General features: G+C 41.5%; 1 protein-coding gene across 1 annotated transcript in view; it reads right to left on the minus strand.

Annotated features, from left to right (window-relative positions):
• Positions 1 to 22,004, minus strand: part of slc16a10 (solute carrier family 16 member 10) — a 62,552-nt gene extending 40,548 nt beyond the window's left edge. The window contains exon 1 of the mRNA XM_034076684.2: positions 21,591 to 22,004. Within this exon, the coding sequence (XP_033932575.2) occupies positions 21,591 to 21,894 (304 nt within the window). The 5' untranslated portion in view covers positions 21,895 to 22,004. The remainder of the gene's footprint in view (positions 1 to 21,590) is intronic.
• Between the last annotated feature and the right edge of the window lie 265 nt (positions 22,005 to 22,269).

A 22,269-nucleotide genomic window follows, 5' to 3' on the forward strand; every position in this document is an offset into this window, starting at 1 on the left:
CAAGCTAAGGACCCAAAATCTGCGTTTCTCTAACAGGGCTTCAAAACAGGGGTATGAGCAGTGTGAGGCGTGGCTGCAACGGGTGATCTGTTTGGGATTTTAAGCAAAACACTTCACAGACATGTTTTGGAGAGGTATGGCCCTACAATATATTTTTCCAATATAGCATGATAGGTCCACTTTAAGTCCAGCTTGCACTTCTCTACGTGTGTGATCAATGGCTGCCAGGCCTTACTGGGACTCATTACTAATGTCCCTCCTGGGGGGCTGCAGGTCCAGAAGACAACTCCACAATTACTTTGGTCGGCCCTGAAGTTTGCATGACTTACCAAAACAGAATGTTGGCTGGAAATGTATAGTCTGGACTTGAATGTGACTGAAGAGAAACATTTTAAAGAAGCTTTGAAGAATTTACATTGGTTTAGTGATTCTTTGAACAATAATTAAGTGTACAGTAAGTGACAGTTTTAGAGTGGGGGGATAACAGTTACTGACACAGGTCTATGGTTTCAGTAACATCCACGTCTTTCAAGTCTAATAAGATTTGGGATGAGTGACTGCCATTATTTCAGCCCAAGTTGAAGCCTGACTCCTGAGCCTGGAAGCACCTGAGGATATTCTTGCTACTATCCTAAGCTCAAACTCCAGGCCCTTGACATTCTGTAGACTTAATGTGGCCTTACATTACAACAGGCTATCCTGTTAAAATATTAGCTTACAGCTGTTGCTGTCCAATCATAAGAGGCCCGTCATAACCCTAAGAGGGCCTCATGGCACTGCAGATACACATCTGGCTGGACCATATAGAAGCATTACGATACAGCAGCTGGAAGACGTTTATACTGGGCTGCTCCATTGGAGGCCGGGGGTGGGGGGGGGGGTTAAAAACAGTTAAAAACGCCAATTTGTGTGCGCTTGCCTCCCAAGTTCTACTTTTTATTTATTGACTTACAACGAGAACCAATACAATTACTATGTTCAAAATACCAACTCAGGTTTTTAAAGAATGTATAGAATAAATAAAACAAGGCAACATTAAGCATGCTTTATTATATGACCTAAATCCAAAAGCACTTTTTTCTGCTCAGGAATCCAAACTCATGTCCTTCTTGTGTTTTGTGGTCACACAGCACAGGAAGTGAAACCTTATGCTGGCATACGTTCTCAAAAAACAAAAGTTGGGTAGCAGCCAGGGTAATGTATGGGTGTGCCTAACACTCTCTGTCACATGCATGTGTGGAATGGTTTCTCTCTGCAGCCGATAAAACAGATCCATATGAAAAATGTTAAATGAGAATTGTGGTGAGCATGTGAGGAGAGGGAATGGGGTGTTGTGTCAGGCTGCTTGGTGATTGGGGGAGCTCTTCGTCCACCCCCTTTCTAAGTGCACAGTATAGGTGGGCTTCCGGCCCACATACGCCTTTACTCAATTTCTGCATAAGTGTAGCCTGACTGGTGGTAAGAATGGAGAATAACGCAACATCAAAGATTTCCACACATTTACCAACTGTAGACAATACATGACTTTAGATGAAGACATTTCACATCATCTCTTCAAGATGTTCTCTTCACAGATCCTTATTGAGTATGTGTTGCTAAAGAAGAAGCATTTAGCACACTTCAGTGAGTGTGCTAAACCAAAACCCCGAGCTGCAGTCAACTGATGATTCTGGGCGGTCATCACTTTGTTACCATAAAGATATTGACCGAGAGCAAACAACTGTGTATGTGTTTATGTCTGTAAAGAATCGGACAACTACCATAACAACTGAAGCTTATTAATAACATGCTGACAGTAATGTGGAACGGCACACCCACCAAGTAACATAAGTGTTAATAAAGCATACAGATGGTGTGCAGGGCAGCAGTGTGATCCCCTCAGTGTGTTTTCATATGCTGAGCTCTAACAGTGGAGAGGAACAGGAGATTCACATCATACATATACTTGGTTCCCACTGACTGTGGGCTGATGATGTTTGTCATGTGAGTGCTGCTCTGCCTCCATCACGCTCTTGGCTTTATCTCCTGACAGCCTTCACCTAACTCAGGTCGAGGCTCACAGGCCTGTGATCAAATACCCTGTAAAATATTGACTGTCTTGTTGAGGCCTAATACAGTTATTTAAAAATAATATGCAGTAACTTTAGAATGACTTAACTGATCCTGTTTACTGCTGCTTACATTCTTTTACACTTAAAACTCTGAAATCTACAAGTTGATCCAACCCTTAAGAAGTAGGTGAAATAGATCTACAATCGTATCTATCAATTTAATGATACAATTATGTTTGGTGGTTAAGGATTTCATGCATTGCATTTCATAACTTAAATGTACGAAATGTCCGTTTATATCATAAGTGAAACGTTTTTTTCATGTGGAGGTAGTCCATCCAGATAGTGATCCACAGCAGCACGTGAGTTTGGATATGAGAACCAGAGGCGTGTTGCAACATGTGTCCTCTGGAGCTCTCACACAAAGCGCTTTTCAGCGTGTAGCTGTTAAAGTCGCACCGACAGACATGAAGTCTGCGCTCACTGCTGACAGCAGTGGTTCTCAAACTTTTTCTGTCAGGCCCCTTTGGAGAAAAAAAAAAGTCGGGCCCCCCAACACAAATAGTCATGTAATGGGCCAAGTTAACTTATTATTATTTAATTTATTAAAATACATCAATATGAACGTGAGCATTCCTTTAAACATTTTTAAAAAAATCACTTTGCTAGAACAGTGATAATAAAACAATGCTCCATAAGTCTGTGTGCTCAAAACATAACCATATGCGCCGCTGCTGTTGATATGCTCTCCAGATTAACAGCAGCATGAGAATAACCTGCCGATGCTCCATGGCGGAGGCTCCGGTAGAAATTGCCGGGATTTGCGTTTTTACCCCCTTAATGTCTGACCAATGGTTGAACAGCATTTCCGAGCACATGACTTGTGTTTGAAGTTTATAGTCCGTTTGAGTTTTGCCCGTGTGAACGCAAACCGAACCTTCTGAAAAATGAAACAATGTAACAAACTGTCGTCTGGCGCGCACCAGAGAAGCGACTATTAGGTCTGAATGCACCCTAAAAACACAAACAACAGACACATCTCTAATAAAAGGACTAATAAAAAGTACAACTACACCCTGCTCCGTCAAATCTCAAAATATTTAAAAAACATTTAAAAAGAAAAACACTAGTACAAACATGGACATTCAAAATTCATAATTAAATCAATAAATAGGCACTCCTGTGATGTGTTAATGTGTGCAATAGCTGCTGGGATAATGTAGCAGAATGCGTGACTCCACCACGCAATGCGGTGTTAAGGAGTCGTGGTGGAGTCACGCATTCTGGTGAGACCAGGTTGCAACGAGGCTGGCTGTAGATCTGAACTCGCGCCCTCATTATTGTCTTCATTATCTTGCACTTGTTCTAAGCTGCTGCTGATAGTGCTTGTCGCAGCGCTGCTGCCAACAAGGTCTGTCAATTTGCGACATTTATATGCTTCACCTGCGAGTTTAGTGTTAATTTCGTCAGCTATTTTTTTATTTAGTTTTAGTCTTAGTCCTGTGTTAAATGTCCTTTTTAGTTTTAGTCATATTTAGTCACCTTCATCCTGTTTTTATTTAGTCTTATTTTAGTCGACTAAAACAGTAACTATTTTAGTCACGATTTAGTCGACTAAAAGTCTGAGCATTTTAGTCTTATTTTAGTCAAAGAAAACTAATTATTTTAGTCTACTTTTTGTCAATGAAAACTGTTGAGTCTTTTTTAGTCATCAGATTATATAGAATATTTCAGTCAAACTAGTCTAGCCAAAACCAATAATTTGTCATTTTAGTATATATAAATAAATAAGATTATATCTTGTCCTTATTTGATGAAAAACACAGGTTGAATGATTAAGAATGCAGCTTTGCAGAGTATCTGGTCAGGTTTGTGGTGTTTTTACCAGCTGTGTTTTGGCCACATTGCTTCCCTTCTGATAAAACAATGCATTCGCTTTTTTTCTCCGCCTCATTGTAGCGAAAATGGGCCCAAATATCACATCGTTTCTTTCTCGCAAGCAGTGGTGGCTTTAGACTTTTTCGACGGACAGGATTGAAACATTTCTGTCATAATCCATTATTACCCGGCGAGTGCACAATGTATCAATCACTCGCGCTGACGGGGGTATTCGGTTAACGCGAGTGCGACCACTGCTCCTAAGCCCTGTTGTTGCCATTTCATTTTCTGTTAAATAAGGTTAGTTAGACCATGAGTTAGACCCGAGTCTTCCTGACAGTTCATATTGTGCCGCTGCCCGGTGTAATTCAAATGTAGCGCCGCGCGCAGCACAGACACACAGCTGCTGCCCAGCCGCAGCACTGGAAATGGAACTGCTGGGAGAAAAACTGACTATCAGAGATGTAACGTTATCTTTGATAATATTTCGCCTCCTCATTTTTCGTCAACGAAAGTAAAGAGAGATTTTGGCATAATTTTTATTTAGTAAACTACATTTTCGTCTCGTCACTTTTCGTCAACGATATTGCGTGATGATTTCGTTACAGTTATTGTTTACTACCGTCGGTGCCGTCTCGTCATCGTCTCGTTTTCGTGGAAAAAAAGGTCGTTGACAAACATATTTCGTCATAGTTTTAGTCAACGAAATTAACACTACTGCGAGTGACTTCACCTTTTTTTTTCTTGCCTTCTCGGCCCCACCTTTTTCTTTTTGTTTTCTTTGATTTGTATCCATGTTTTTTCATTCTCCCTGTCTGCCGTGGCGTCTAATCCCTTCTCTTCGTGTGGCCGGTCTTTTTTCTTCTTCGTGTGTGATTATTGGACAGATAAGAACCATTAGCGGCCGCTGTCGCCCTCTGTCGGCCGTCAGCGCAACTTAAATTATGACGGCCGGCCGTCAACGGCCCTTGACGACCGGCCGTTCTGTGGTTCTCCAGATTCTACAGATGGCGAGTCCGCCCCTGGTTGGGGTCATTGTCTAAAATTGAGCTGGATAACCGCTGTAACTGCCTGAGGTACAGGGTCTCCAGGTTTAGCTGTGGCTCACCAATCAGTCTGCTGGACCACTTTATGATCTGACTCAGAGAGTTTCTGCTCTTTAAAGTCAGGTTAACAAACCATGATATTACAGGTCCCATGTCATGGCCATTGCTACTGATCATAATTCCATTGTTGAGGTCTACTAGAATAGATTTACATTGTTCAATGTTCCAAACTCACATTGGTTTCTCACAGCATCTCTGTATAGTATGTGTATTCTCTCTGTCCTAAACGGCTTGTTGGAGCTCCTGCCCCCCCTTCCCTCCCTATGAGCCCACTGTGCTCTGATTGGTCACTGTAAATCAATGATCATGTCCTTGGTTTTGCTTATGTTCAGTTGTAGATGGGACTCCCCACACCACCTGACAAAGTCGTCGATGACAGGGCCGTGGCTGGTTCACTCTGTCCTAAACGTAGGTAGGCTCCAGGACAATGCAACATTGTCCTGGAGCCTACCAACAATTACAGAGTAAGCTGCATACTTTAAAATAGTACTATTTTCCCACCTACTTAGACACATATTAGTGTAAAGTATAAATAATAGTGGCGAAAGGACACATCCTTGTGGGGAGCCAGTGGAGGAGCTGACTTGATCAGATAAGGTCCCATTCTGTTAGGAATCATGGAAAAAGGTAGGACCCAAATGCAGACTACAAAAAGGTAAAGGTTATAAACAAAAGCGAGCTTTATTTAAAAGCTGAAAAACACAATAACATGGCATGAAAAACACAGGTAGCACAAACACACAACACTGACCGTGACCAACAAGGAGGGAGACAGGAGAGCCTAACAAGAAGCGTGACGTGAAGGGAGGACAAACAAACAATGAGCCGACGGGGGAACACAGGAAGAGACGGGGGAACACAGGAAGAGACTAAATACAGGGAGGGGTAATCAAGGAACAAGAAACAGCCGGGCAGGGGAGGCAGAAACACAAGGTGAATACAATCAGACACACCAGGGAAACTAACGACAGGACAACAAGACACAGGTGGGAACAGAACAGCAAAATAACACCCAAAACAAGACAGACTAAACTAAAAACGTGACATTAGGATTGTGACACCATTCACCCTCACTCTTTGTGTCCTATTGGTTAAAAAAAAATCAAGAATCCAGCCCATATGATTATTGCTTATTTCAAATTGTTCTAAAAGTCTGCCAATTAAAATATGAGGTTGAATTGTGTTAAAAGCAGAGGAAAAATCAACAAATAAAAGTCTAGCATGAGATCCATTTCCCTCCAAGTGTTTAAAAAGTAAGTTAAGTAAGGTGACCGTGGCATCCTCCACTCCTCTGTGTGGCCTGTAAGCAAACTGCATGGGATCGAGTGCATGCTCAGTCTTCCTTAACATTTCTGCTCTGACTAGTTTTTCCAATGTCTTCATTAGAATTGATGTAAGTGCAACTGGTCTAAAATCATTAAGATTTGTCGGGCCTCTGGATTTGGGAACAGGGAATACCACAGCATCCTTCCAAACCTTACATTATGTGCCTGTAAAGACATATTCAAAATGTAGTGGAACACAGGGCTAATTTATAAAGTGGACCTATCATGCAAAATGCACTTTTGTACGTCTTTTATTCATGAATATGTGTGTGTGTCAGGGAACTCACCAAGTGTCAGAAAACACAACCCTCTCTCTTTTCCTCCAAACCCAAATCTCTAAAAACGGGGCTGCAACGGATCTGATACAGACTGATACAGATTTGAAATATCTCTGACGTCAGAAACGAGGAGCTCCGCCTATATGGGCAACTCTCCACCTATCAGGGGGAGACAGCCACGGCCATTGCCGTTGGAAAGCGCTGGAGACGCTGTAGTACACATGCCAGGCCTGCAGGTGGCGCTGCAGTCTGCCAAAAAAGCAGCGAAGAGGACTTCTCACAGATTCAGCCCTTGCAAAAACAGGGCTAAAAAAGAGCAAATAGAGCAAAATGAGGCATGGCTAAAATGCATGATCTGTTTGGTATTTTGAAAAAAAAACTTCACAGAAATGTTTTATATATGTATGGCCCTACAATATATTATTCAAATATAGCATGATAGGTCCACTTTAAGTAAACGACCGCAGATGTTGTCAGGTCCATGACTCTTATTTATTTTTACTAAACGGAAGATCTTTTTCACTTCCCTCTGGTCTATATTAAAATGCCTATTGTCTTCAAGTTTAAGACAATAAGCATTTTAAATTGGAAACAACATTAACATTGCTTTATTTAATCTATAGTGTGGATTATGGGATGCTAGCATAGATAACATACCTGCAGTAAGTAACTAAGTAGATTTACTCAAGTACTGTACTTAAAGGTGGGGTAAGTAATTTTGGAGAAACCAGCTCGAGTGTGCAAGAATTTGAAAATACTCAGCTGGAAAAAATCTGCCACTTCCTTCCAGAGCCCCTCCTCCAACACACAGGGATGTGCACATGACCAATGAGGGCACGAGATAAGTTTGTGCACAGATGGAAGGCTGACAGGCAGGTAGGCCATCCAGTTACTTTAGCTGGGCCGGCTCAGATGATTGGTCGTGCTTTTTACAGAACTACGGCTTCCACAGTAAATGCATTTAAGATATTCATTGCTATCGGGATGTTAAGAGCATTCCATGGAATATAACAAAAAGTGTATCTTGAGCCGGTTTCTCAAACTTACCTACCCCACCTTTAAGTAACTCAACTCTTAAATCAGACTCTAGTTCCACCTGGAGTAAATCCACCAGCTACCCTGCAGTCTACAAAGTCATACTGCAGGCCAGGGTAGCATTTACATGAATGGTTACAGTGTATATCGTACTGACCTGGCTAAAAAAGGTGGTGCAGTTGCCATTTATGTGAAAAATAAGTTTTGTGTAACTAATATGGTTTCCAAATCTGTTAGTAAACAGCTAGAATTTTTAGCCGTGAATATTGAGGTAACAAAGGGTCAACAGGTCATGGTGGTGGGCTGCTACAGGGCCCCCTCGGCTGTCAAGGACTCTTTATCGTCATTGGCAAAACTGTTATCACAACTTTCCTACAAGGAAATAGTGCTGCTTGGTGATTTTAATTGGGACTGGTTAACTTCTGTGTCAGAGGATTTTAAAAACCTGACCTAAGGTCCAAAAGGTTAAACCACGTGTCATCACAAAGAGAGACAAAAAACACTTTGTGGAGCAGGGTTTTGTGCATGATCTGTTTGATTTTGATTGGGGTAAAATCAATCTGTGTGCTGATGTAGAAACTGCATGGTCTTATTTTTATCTTGGTTTTATGAAAATTATAGATAGACATGCACCCCTGCGTACATTTAGAGTGAAGGGATGAAATAATCCCTGGTTTTCTGCTGAGCTGTCCAGTCTCCTTCATGAGAGAAATAATGCTTGGGCTAAGGCTAGGAAATCAGGCTCAGAGGTAGAATGGCTACGTTTTAGGCAGCTAAGAAATAGCTTCACATCTCAAATAAAAAGTGCTAAATCAAAGTACTATTTGTCAGTTACCACAGAAACCCTGAATAATCCTACGAAATTTTGGAAAGCCATAAAATCGATTTCCACTGGTGATATCCCAAATGAGCTACCTCCGTGCCTCACCACAGCATCTGGCATTATATCAGACAGGGCTACTATGCTAAATTGCTTTAATAAGCATGTTGTGTCTTGTGGCTCTATTTTGTGTCTTGTGGCTCTATGTTTGATTCTGTCACTGACTGTACTTCTGCTTCTGTGAACGCTCCAATCCTTGACTCTGAACAATATGGTCTGGAAAACCCTTTCAGTTGTACTCCTTTAACTATTGGTATTGTTCATGAAGCATTATCCAAGTTAGATCCTAGGAAACCGGCTGGCCCGGACAACTTAGAACCTTTCTTTTTAAAGATAGCTGCAGATTTTATTGCTCCACCTCTTACTTCTCTTTTTAACTTCTCCCTCAGCACAAACACAATTCCAAAAGTATGGAAGTCAGCTTATGTCTTGCCTTTACTGAAAGGAGGGGAGGCAACTATTTTAAATAACTATAGGCCAATCTCTAAATTGTCAGTTCTGGCTAAGGTGCTCGAACGACTTGTGAGTGAACAAGTAAAGGAGTTTTTATGTATAAATGACATCCTGTCTAAACATCAGTCAGGATTCAGAAAGAAACACAGCACCATCACTGCGACAATGAAAGTGGTGAATGACATTACTACTATTTTAGATAATAAGCAGAGTTGTGCAGCTCTGTTTATTGACCTTTCCAAAGCGTTTGACACCGTTGATCATCGCATTTTAAAGCAGAGGCTACTCAGTATAGGCATATCCAGCCATGCAGTGGGTGGTTTGTGAACTACCTCTCTGAAAGGTCCCAATGTGTTCATTGTGATGGACTGTCTTCTGAGTGGTTAAACATTTCTAATGGTGTACCACAAGGTTCTGTTTTAGGACCACTTTTATTCTCCATATATATCAACAGCGTAGGTGATAATGTGGATGAAGCTACTTTACATTTGTATGCGGATGATACCGTGATGTATTGTGCAGGTCCCACCATTAAGGAGGCTGGTGTTAAATTACAGGCTGTTTTTAACACTATTCAGACTCAGCTCTCTGAATTAAAGCTTCTTTTAAATGTGGATAAAACCAAGGTAATGCTCTTTTCAAAAGCAAAAAAGTCACCAGAGCCTATTGTAACTACGCAAAGGAACAAAACTTGAAGTGATTACCTGTTACAAATACCTTGGTATCTGGCTTGATGATTGTCTCTCTTTTAAACTTCATGTAAATAACCTGCTTAAAAAGCTGAGGGTTAGGCTAGGGTTCTTCTACAGGAACAAGTCCTGTTTCTCGCTTGAGGCCAGGAAAAGGCTCTGTGACCTTTAACCTGTGCTGGACTATGGGGATCTGGTCTGTATGAATGCACCTGCCTATTACCTGAGCAAGTTAGATGCTGCGTATCACAGCGCACTGAGATTGTTGACAAATTGTAAAGCACTTACGCATCACTGTACCCTGTATACCAAGGCGGTTTTGCCATCACTTACTGTACGGAGGCTCAGTCACTGGTACTTTTTCATTTACAAAGCCATGTTGGATAAACTACCATCTTATATCTGCTCCCTGATCTCTCGGCGAATTGAAAGTACTTATTGCCTGAGATCGCATGCTGTGGTTTTATTAAATGTGCCAAGTGCTAGGACTGTCTTAGGGAAGAAAGCTTTTAGATGTGCAGCTCCACTAACTAGGGTTGCCAGAAACTGACCATGATCAAAATCGATTATTCGGCAGCTCTGGCGAATAATAATCGATTATTCGACCCCCCCCCCCCCACGGGAGAAAAACAAAAAATAAACTCAGACAAAAGGAATTCCATTGTTTTCTTTACTAGAACATGTTTAACAGTACAAACAACAAACAAGCATGTCATCACAACGACGTGGCCTTGAAGTGAAGTTGGTAATGGCCAGCTGTGCTGCGTCTTTCTCTGTAACCTCTTTGGCGCACTCAAATGCGAACGCATTGTTGAGGTTGAGTTGTGATAGACCAACGTCTTTTCGCAGAGCTTGCATTTCACTTGCTTTGGACTTGTAAGTTCGAAGTAGTTCCACGAGGAGGAACTCTTTTTACCTGCCGCTTTGTTCATCTTTAGTTGCACGTGTGAGGGAGAGGGGGGGTGGGGGTGGGGGCGGGGGCGGTGTGTAGCGTGCTGCAGCAGCAGTCTGCACGCAGGCTTCCTCCAAGTTTACAGTAAAACAAACTGGGTGTGACCAATGACCATTTACAATTATTAATACTATTACTATTATTAGCATATATATATTTATATATATTTTGGTTGAAACTAAGCCAGAAAATAAATAAATACATAAATAATAAAAAAAAATATATATAAATAAAATCGATTTTTAAAAATAATATGTATGATGTCCTTTTGTTGTTCTGTTGTTTATGTTTTTATGTCTTCTTGTGGAACCTACTGCTGCAGGTCTCCCTTGAAAAAGAGATCATTGATCTCAATGGGATTTTACCTGGATAAATAAAGGTTTTGAATTGAATTGAATTCAAACTAGCTGCACCTTTACCAGCTTTGAGAACACTATGATGATCAATCATTATAAAACATATCATATATATTATTCTGAAATGGACCAATCTGCACAATCACTACTTTTACTTTTGGAACTTTAAGTATGCCAATACTTGTTTTACTTTTACTTGAGTAACATTTGCAATGCAGGACTTTTACTGTAACAGAGTATTCCTAATCTCTGCTACTTTTACTTGTACAAGCAAGCTGTGAGTACTTCTCCCACCTTACATGTAATTGGGGCAACAGAGCTCCTAGTTAAGGCAGTGGAAAATTGTGCATTTCTCCAACTGAATATGATGCCTTTTGGCCTGGTGTTTGGACCGATTGCCCGTGTTTCCACACTTACGCGAAAATGCTTATGTCAAATGAGCATTGTCCACATACTTTTGAACGCTCCGTTCTCTCCATTAGCGGCAGATCTCTGTGTGCACGGTGCTGCAGAAGCCCGCCCCCTGCACACAGACGAGAGAGATATTTGTACTCTCTGTTCGCTGATTTGTATACATATTTGCTCGGTTTTGAAGATTTAGCGGAATCTCGATCATTTGGATTAGTCAGATTGCTTATTTATTTGAAAAATAAATTTCCACAGTTTAGGCAATTATTTTCCTCTTGTGCTTTCTATATCCAATGGTTGCAACATTATTCATGCTAGTCGAAATCAGCCAACCGAGAGTACAAATATGGCCACTTTTATGGTCCCCGGGCGCTGTACAATAGCTGCCCACTGCTCCTAGTACTAGACTCTAGGATGGGTTAAAAGCAGAGAACACATTTCACTGTGCTCTGCATGTGTGACCATTAAAGAGGGATTCATCCCTCCTATTCTATCTCTCTTCTCTTATGGTTAAAACGGCTTTTTCCTGAACATGTCAGTAATTTATTAAACATCCTTGATAACCCTTTAAACCACTCAAAATCGGCCAAACCATTTTTAAAGTACTGCCTGCAGACTATAAAACCATTCATGTAAATTAACGCCTCTTGTGCTAATTGTGCAAATTGCCCAACATATGCAAGTTAGAATCCGGCAGTTTCTATTTGCAGGAGACCTGCACTATACATTTATTTTTATAACATTTGGGAATCGAAAAGATAAGTCTTAAGCATACTCTTAAAAATTGAGGGGGTTTCTGCCGCCCGAACACAAACTGGAAGCTGATTCCACAGGAGTGTAGGAACCACTTATAACCGTGTGTTCTTGAACACTTAGTTATGTATAATATATGTATTTCAGAGGGTACAACAGACCCATGGAAACAGCTTGGTGTCCAAACAATTGCAGAGTTTCATAACCAGGCAGGGATGTCATTGTTCAGAAGAGAACGTTGTTTAATCATCTGCTAGCTTCTCTCACATAAACAAAGCCATGCAAAGGTATGCAGCGAGTTGAACAAAGAGGGAAACTTGAACGCCACCACCCCACTGATTACAAATCCTTCGCCTTCAGTCTGGAAGAATACCATTCGTGAGAAGTGAAGCTGGGGGCTAAAAGATATCGGCTGCTAGATGACAGCTTTAGGTGATGCAACTTTCACATTGGATTCCACGCATTCACGTCAAACAACCGTAAATGATGACCTTTTATAGAACTTCCATAAGTCAAGGAGACAGGACCCAGAACCAGAAGCTGCAAACACAGATGAGACAGCAAAGTGTCGAGACAGATGAAAGACTCTGGTAATAAGCAGGAACAACAACGTTCTTCTATTGAACCAACCTGTTCTGGACTCCATCCTGACTGGGCCTGATATTTGAGCAATTGTCACGAGTGATTAAACATGTTCTGACATATTCCAGCTGACTCAAAAGCCTAAACAGAGCTGCAGTCAAGAGCGTGTTTGTCCAGATCAAATCAATTCCAAACGAACCAGGTTCAAAGGTTTGGAGGCCCCTACATGATTACATAAGCTGATCTGAACCAACTGCAAAAAAGGCACACTGCGTTCTTTTTATGGCAAAACCACCACTGCATACTAACTGAAGTTATGACATATTAAGCTTTTTTACTTCAATTTCCCCCCTCATTTCATCATGATCACTGTGATTCTAGGTTCACAGGATTAAAATAATCATGTTTAAAAGGGTCATATTGTGCTTTTTTTTGCAAAGTGGAGCTCTGCCAATGGGGGGAGGGGTTAAATCTAAACGGCATGTTGAATCCCAGGTTTTCACCAAAAACTGTTGGTGGTATTTTGTCACAGTTTGAGGGTTAGTCGGTATGAAACCATTCAAGACAGAGTTAGTTTGACATGATCCGTCCCCTAAAAGGCAAGGAGAGATTAAGGCCGTCGAAATTAAATTCAGTCTGTTTAAAGAGTATCACTTGAGAACCTGATAACCCTCAGTGGAAGCTGGCTGCCTCAAGTCCATCTGCCATGCCTCCTCCTCACATTCCCATGGCCCAGTTGTCTCACATAGGGGAAGACATCATTCATCAAGACAGACTGCCCATGAACTCTGGACTTCGGCAGAGGTGGGGTTAGAGTCTATATAGTATATCCATGTCAGCCAGAGTGCAGCCATAATAAAATAGTTGCATGTGTTAAACAGTAGGCAGATGTTGTAGACTGTGAACAAAGTTCAACAGGAGGGGCAAAGAGTGCCTTATAACCGACACGCGTTACTTTTATAAAATCAGTAATCAAAGGGATTCCCTATATATATATTTTTTTTTTCTTTCTTTATTTTTTCTTTTTGTATTGTCTATATAATTTGTATCTGTATAAGTCCCTTTTGTGAGGGCAAAAAAAAAAAAAACAATAAAAAGTTGGTCATAAAAAAAAAGATCAGTAACAGTTAGCCTATTAACATAAAGAATTACTAGATTCTCCCTTTGACAGACAACAGGGATTTCCGCCGCAGGTTTATATTTACGTAACATTTGTGCGACTTGCGCGTCCACATGCAGTGCATAAACATGGCTGAGTCAACAGCGATAACTTTCAAGGGGTGGAGGTAGGGACGTGCACAGACATTTGGAGGGGCTATTGCTCTAAACTGGAAAAAGGGCCTCCCCCCGAAAAAAATCAAAAGACCTTTTGAAAATTGTAACTTGTTTTTAATGTAAAAGAAACCAAACGATTATTACATCAACTAAATTGAACAATAATTCACATCTCATAACAAAATAAGCTAAGGCGACTACTTGCATTCGATGACTTGATTTAAAAAATGAAAATCAGGGACATTTTTTGTTTTGCAGTCCATATCTCATTAAAACATCTAATGTTAGTAACTATTAAAGACAACATGGGGACAATGCTGTTCTAATGTAGTTTGACCATTGTAACTGCTGTGCAGTCCAGACATACTGATAAAATAGGGCCTCTAACCAGGGGTTAAATTGGGCCAGGGCTGTCCGGGGCTGAGCCCCGGCACATAGGACGATGCTCTGACATCATCACCCTCGCTCATTTGTCATTTGTTTAAGCCATAATGTTAAAACATCTCTCGTTCTTAATATAGACTTTATTTAGGGTCGCTATGTGTTGACAATTTATAATAGCAGATCTCTGTGACCGGATATAGTTTTTCCGCTTAGTGAACCCATGTCTCCGCTCCGATCAGGAGCTGCAGCACCGTGGCTCCTTCGTGCAGAGAGTCTGCAGGTGTGTGTGTGTGTGTGTGTGTGTGTGTGTGTGTGTGTGTGTGTGTGTGTGTGTGTGTGTGTGTGTGTGTGTGTGTGTGTGTGTGTGTGTGTGTGTGTGTGTGTGTGTGTGTGTGTGTGTGTGTGTGTGTGTGTGTGTGTGCAGAGAGTCTGCAGTGCTACCGCCAAACCCCCGACCCGTCTTGTAACACGGAGCCCGTTTCCTACACCATCAGGGCCGGTTCTAACCAATTTGCTGCCCTAGGCGAGAATTTAGCTGGGCCCCCCCCCTGCCTAAAAATCGTTCAGTAGAAAAGACAAAAGTACCCAAGGAATACACAATATAAAGAATAAATGAAAAATATCTACAAAAGACCAATACACTACAAAAACAGAAATGTATTGACATGTTGGTAATATACATTAAAAAGGCTTCAAATGTATTGTATGAACATGTTTGAATTGGGGTGTGGACGTCACATCCTCTAGGGGGGTCCGGGTTACGCCCCCCGGGAAGAAATGTTTGAACATTTAAAGTAAAATGCTTCAATCTGGTGCACTTTGAGCACACATTACTAGAGACCTGATCTACTGTAGGGGGTACAACTCTAAACACCCATATGAAAAAGATCGGTTTACATTTTAATAATCAAATAAGTATGTGAGCATAACCAGTAACCTACCATAGCCAATAACAAATAAATGTAACTTATTTTATTTTTGTTGTTCATTCATATCTTATTTTACCAGTTAACATTTATCCCTCAAGTTTTAAACAATATTTTTGGTTTACTGTCCTATAGTATACATTGGAATGATTTCAAACCTGTTTATCCCAATAATTATAGAGGAGTGCCTTGGAAATATTTGTTTACATACATTTCAGTTATCTCTCTCGCTCGCTCCCACGCCCACTTTGGCTGTGAGCTGCGGGCGCCTGATAAGCCAATACCCCCCACTTTCATCACTTACAGCGCCCATCGTACAGGGCAAATGAAACGTGTAACCGGGTGAAAAGGGTGTTACATTTACTTAATTATGAATGTTGTTACATCAAGGCCGAAAATTAGTATGAGCGCAAACAGTCAAAAATGTGTATTTCCCTCCCAGAGCTGCCAGCGCAGCGCCTCCCAGATCTGGCACCCTAGGCGACCACCCATGTCGCCTATGCCAAGAATCGGCCCTGTACACCATGCTAAATGTATGTCTGCATAAAGCTGAGTTATGATCGGTCATAATAACACAGAATTTGGTGATGATTAAATAGTTTACAGTGAGATTTACTCCCATACTTTTGGCCATACTTTTGGCCATACTCACGCATTGAGATTTCCACACAAATGTTCTTTAGCAAGTGTGCAGAGCAGTGTTGATTTAAGTGTGCATTTGATACAGATAATGGAGCAGTTGCTGACAAAGTGTGTTTCCCGCAGCGAGACGCTACTACACTGAACAAAAATATAAATGCAACACTTTTATTTTTGCTCCCATTTTTCATGAGATGAACTCAAAGATCTAAAACATTTTCTAGATACACAAAATAATCATTTCTCTCAAATATTGTTCGCAAATCTGAAAAAATGTGTGATAGTGAGCACTTCTCCTTTGCCGAGATAATCCATCCCACCTCACAGGTGTGATATATCAAGATGCTGATTAGACAGCATGATTATTGCACAGGTGTGCCTTAGGCTGGCCACAATAAAAGGCCACTCTAAAAATGTTCAGTTTTATCACACAGCACAATGCCACAGATGTCGCAAGTTTTGAGGGAGCGTGCAATTGGCTATGGAATGCCATTTAAGCCATAATTAAATAAATACATATATATATAAATATGCCTATGAAATAAATTCTGAAATAAATAAATGAGGCAATAAATATGTATACATGTACATTTAAATACACATTTATTTATTTCATGGGACTTTTATTTCATAATGACACATTTATTTATTTCAATAGACTTTTATTTCATAATGACACATTTATTTATTTCAAGAGACTTGTATTTCATAATGACACATTTATTTATTTCAAGAGACTCGTATTTCATAATGAGACATTTCCATTCCTTATATGCAAATGAACGGGCGTGGTTATCTCACAGATGCAGACCAAAGCAACAGCACCACAACACTGACTCAACAGCTTTTGTTTCACACTCCAGTACTCTTAAGTGGTTTGCAAACTGCCAATAAACCAAACCGGTTCAAGAACCATTCTTGTGCTTTTCTGGTGCTTAACTGGTTCTTCTCTGGTCTTATCTGGTTTGCCCAATGCTGCTGACAGCTCTCTCTAGTCTCTACTGGGAAACAGCTAAAAGTCCTTCTGGAGGTAAGCAACGCTACACAATTACACCAAGTCTGAGAGTAAAAGATTTCTCGAAGGTTCGTTTTGCTTTCTTACAATGTTAAGTTAATGTTAACGTAACCTTAAGTTTGCTAGGAGGCTATTGTTACGCGCTAGCTGTCTTAGCTAACAACAGTTAGCAGCTAACGTTTTCTGCAGTTTGTGTTGTCCCTGAAAAACGTGATGTAGTTATTTAAGGGTATGTTATATTAACGTTATTTTACAAGTTGAGAGAGTTAAGTTGTGTTTAAAATCATCAATGTAATCCACGTTAGAGGTTTTTAGTTGGACATGAAGTTAGCTAACGTTAGCTAACTCTACCAGGTTAGCATGTTAAGCTGTACTTTCTGTGGCAGCTAGCTTAATACAAAGAGGGGTTTTGTGCTTCATTCCAAACTTTTCTTTGTTAATCTACCTGAAACTGTAGGGACAGTTTGTTTCTACTCAACTATACAGACCATTGTTGAGGAGATGCAAAACATACTGTACATGAGTTGGGTCCAACATATACCTTGAGTAATGTTACTTTGCTGCTAAAAATGAAACATCATTATCAGATGAGGACATCACCAAAGTGTGTGAGCCTGTCAGGGGATTTGATCTATTCTCTGCATGTCGTACACACTGCTCTGGTATTACTTATCTTGTAAAAAAAGTCTCGCTCTTGTCATCGTTCAGGCTTTGCATTTGAACCTATGATTTGAAATCCTATGACTGGTTGCGGACTTGAAGGGAACGCCTTCCTGACATCCAGGAAAAAGGTGAGATTCTAATACATTTGAATGCCAAAAGCAAGTTATTGTTTTAACTTTTTAAATATGATTGTTTTGGGGCATTTCAGTTTTATTGGACAGAGGCAGTAGATATCTACTGGAAACAGTGGAGAGGGAGGAGATGATATGCAGCAAAAGGCCCAGCCGGATGGTTGCTGCTCCGTGTGGAACGTGTTCGATCAGGTAAAGCACTTTGGTACCCAGTTTTATGGTATTGAGTTTGAATTTAGCTTTTGGAATGTAATTTCCAACTGTGCATTGTAAAGACTGAAAGATGTAAAGCTTTACATGATTTAGTCTTTTACTTAAGCAGATGTTTGTCTTCCTGTCTCCTCTTATTTCCTTATCTTTCTTTCAGGTGTAACATCTACCAATGGTTGTACATGACAGAGACTTCCTCCGCCTCTTTGCTGTCTTACTAGTCAATCCTTCTGATCAGGTCCTTTCCTAAATAGTGGTAAGTTTTACAGTTCAGTGTATGTTAATTTATCAACTTAATGCTTTACCGCTGTTGAATAAACCCTATATTGCTAGTCATTTTATTAAAACTAAGATTTGTAAACTTTTTGATTCCAATTACAATAATCTTTTTGTTATAATTGTAAAACATATCTTAACATCCATCAGCAATCAATACAACAAATCATCCAACACTAAATAGAAGAAATCTGGACATATTTCTTTTGATACAGAAGCATGTTTTGGGACTGCTCATTGATGTCATCAAGAGCCATTGAGTCTACCTTTTGTAGTCGGCCTCTCAGAATGTTTAGCATTTATTTGTCTCTTAACATTCCTATAATCATTAGTTTTTTATTGTTGATATTGTTTTGTTCTTTATTTTTGTTGTGAGAATCACTTTGCAATTATTGTGTAAGTGCTATATAAATAGTTATACTAATATTATTGTTGTTATCATCATTACTATTATTAATAATTAGTGGTGCACAATAATTATCGGCCCGATAATTATCGGCCCGATATTAGGAATTATTATTATATCCTGGAGGCCAAGGGAAGCCAGGCATCCCCTGTATTATTATGACGTCAAAGTATTAATAGCCCCGATAATATACAATATATTTTTTGGGTAAAAAAAAAGAAAAAGATCCTGCGGTGTGGGTGGATTGGGATGAGGGGCGCTTGTTTTTCACTCGGCTCCTCCCGTGTTGCCAGTACTGTGGTATTAGTGGTTTAGGAAGAGGGGAGTTCTTCACAAATCCAGCGCTCCCTAACTCGTGCCTGGCTGTGACGTAAACGGTGTGCGGCCGTGAAGCCAGGACAGTAAACAAACATGTCGTATATACATATAATACTTCCAACCTGATCAGTCACCTGAAACATCGCCATGGCTACGATGGTGTGTTAACAGCGTACGAAGACGCCTGCGCTGCTAAACTAGCGGCGAATCCAAAGCCAGCTGCGAAGGCACCGGGGCTTTTACCTATCGACGAGGCTTTTGAAAAAGGCAAGAAGTTTATTTGGGAAAATAAATATGGTCACTTTGAAGTCAAAACTGCTCTTGGCTTTGTTTTGTTCATAGTAGTAATGCTCATGTCATTCGCTCACTACTAGTCTTTTTTACCACCAGGCGTGCAAAAACTACAGGTACATTTAATATATATATATTATATTATTATCGGTATCGGTATCGGTCTTGAGAAGCAGGAAGTTATCGGTATCGGTTTCAAAAAAACAATATCATGCATCGCTATTAATAATGTCTTCTTTGTTTTCTGTCTGCATCGCTGCAGAAAGGATCACGCCCGCCCACATCAGACACCTGATCAAGAGTTGGTGAGCCTCACTGCTGCGGACGCCTGTGTGATATTCCACTCTGACTGGAACCCTGGAAGTGACCTGCAGGTACGATATATATATCTGCTCTGTCCGTCCTAAAGATAGTTCAATAGGGCTACAACAACAACAACAACAACAACAACAACAACAACAACAACAACAACAGTCTTTCCGTTTATTAGTAAAGTGAACCACGGGCTGTGGAGTAAAGTGAACCACGGGCCTTGGGGTAAAGTGAACCACGGGCCTTGGGGTAAAGTAAACCACGGGCCTTGGGGTAAAGTGAACCATGGGTCTTGGGGTAAAGTGAACCATGGGTCTTGGGGTAAAGTGAACCATGGGTCTTGGGGTAAAGTGAACCATGGGTCTTGGGGTAAAGTGAACCACGGGCTGTGGGGTAAAGTGAACCATGGGCCTTGGGGTAAAGTGAACCATGGGTCTTGGGGTAAAGTGAACCATGGGTCTTGGGGTAAAGTGAACCATGGGCCTTGGGGTAAAGTGAACCATGGGTCTTGGGGTAAAGTGAACCATGGGTCTTGGGGTAAAGTGAACCATGGGTCTTGGGGTAAAGTGAACCACGGGCTGTGGGGTAAAGTAAACCACGGGCCTTGGGGTAAAGTGAACCATGGGTCTTGGGGTAAAGTGAACCATGGGTCTTGGGGTAAAGTGAACCACGGGCTGTGGAGTAAAGTGAACCACGGGCCTTGGGGTAAAGTGAACCACGGGCCTTGGGGTAAAGTGAACCATGGGTCTTGGGGTAAAGTGAACCATGGGTCTTGGGGTAAAGTGAACCATGGGTCTTGGGGTAAAGTGAACCACGGGCTGTGGGGTAAAGTAAACCACGGGCCTTGGGGTAAAGTGAACCATGGGTCTTGGGGTAAAGTGAACCATGGGTCTTGGGGTAAAGTGAACCACGGGCTGTGGAGTAAAGTGAACCACGGGCCTTGGGGTAAAGTGAACCACGGGCCTTGGGGTAAAGTGAACCATGGGTCTTGGGGTAAAGTGAACCATGGGTCTTGGGGTAAAGTGAACTATGGGTCTTGGGGTAAAGTGAACCATGGGGCTTGGGGTAAAGTGAACCATGGGGCTTGGGGTAAAGTGAACCATGGGGCTTGGGGTAAAGTGAACCATGGGGCTTGGGGTAAAGTGAACCATGGGCCTTGGGGTAAATTGAGCCAGTTTTTAAAAACCGAGAAATTAATGAAAGTAGGCCAAGTTGATAATAAGAGCTCATTGTAGGCTACATTTAAAGTTGAATTTACCCTGTGTTTGATTGGTAAGATGTATGCAATTGTATCACCATGTGTATGATTACATTTCCTTTTAACATGTTACAAAAAAATTCATCAATTCAATCGAAATTTATATGAAAAATATTTGAAAACTAAGCTTGTATTTGGTTTGTTATTTATTGTTTATAGTTACCTTTAAGATGTGTTGTAGGTATGCCCAGGTTTGAACAGTGGTTCAACTTCCCCCCTGACCTGGATCAACTTACCCCTACACTGGGGCAAGTTGAGGTTTTTTTTATAAGTCATATTTTCACTGCCCTTGATCAAATATTGATTATTATCATTGCCATTGATAGGAGACATCCTGAATTATAGGTGTGTGTTTTCATTTGTACTATGTGTCATTTCTCCTTTCTTAGAGGACAGCATAACTAAAAAATGGCTCAATTTACTCTCCCCTATGACTTGTAGCTGGCGTTAGCTAATTCGCACATTTAAGCACACTTACTTATGTGGCACACACGCTATTGTAAAAAGTGCACAACAATGCAAGATAATGTATTAGTACTCAAGTGTTCTAGCGTGAGGAGGTTCAACGCCCCCACTCCCCAAAAAAGGGTTTGGCGTTGGTCTTCGCTTAAGCGCCCTACCAGAGGACTTGTTGAATGGCTATACTGTATGTGTAAATACACTGAGGCATGCTGAAGTTAAAGCATTGCTCGTGGAGGTTACAACGCCTGTGTTGGTGGCCCTGGGAGGGGGTCACTCACCTGTCTTGAAGCGGAGGTCAGCGTCGTGCTCGGAGCCGAACTCCCGGAGCAGCGAGAGGAAGAGGATTCCGAAGGCGTTCTGGATCCCGAACACCGAGCCGTTACACCACATTGCGGCCAGCATCACCACCCAGCCCCAGCCACCCTCTGGGTGCACGAACTCCACCTCCTGAGCCCCCGCGCTCGGCTCCGGGACGGTCACCTTGCTGTCCCTGTTCTCCTTCTTCTCCTCTGCTAGAGCCCCGGCGGGCTCCTCGCCCCGCTCCGCTCGGTCTTCTCCTGGCATGTTGTCCCCTTCTGTCATTGTCTTTACGTCGGGGAACTTCTATTGGTGATTAGTTAAAGCGGAGGTATGGGCTGAGCTCAGGTAGAGTCACACTGGTCCGGGCTGTGCTGCAGGAGCCGATGCGGAGTCTGCTGTCAGAGCTCAGAGCTGCTGTTGCATTATTATAAATAGACGGCGGGGCGGGGCTCCGGGGAACCTGCAGCTGATTGGACGCCGTCATTCCACCATGGCAGCCGAGTATCGAAGATACAGAGGAAATGTGGCTGTAGACATACTGTATGACGTGAACGACCAGTAATAAAAACGAATATAATGTACAGCATCCCCTTCGACAGCTCCCACACTGCAGAGACGGAACTCCCTCCCCTCTCCCTGCTATAAATAGACACTGCA

The sequence above is a fragment of the Pseudochaenichthys georgianus genome, chromosome 24 (assembly GCF_902827115.2).
Source record: "Pseudochaenichthys georgianus chromosome 24, fPseGeo1.2, whole genome shotgun sequence".
Taxonomy (NCBI): domain Eukaryota; kingdom Metazoa; phylum Chordata; class Actinopteri; order Perciformes; family Channichthyidae; genus Pseudochaenichthys; species Pseudochaenichthys georgianus.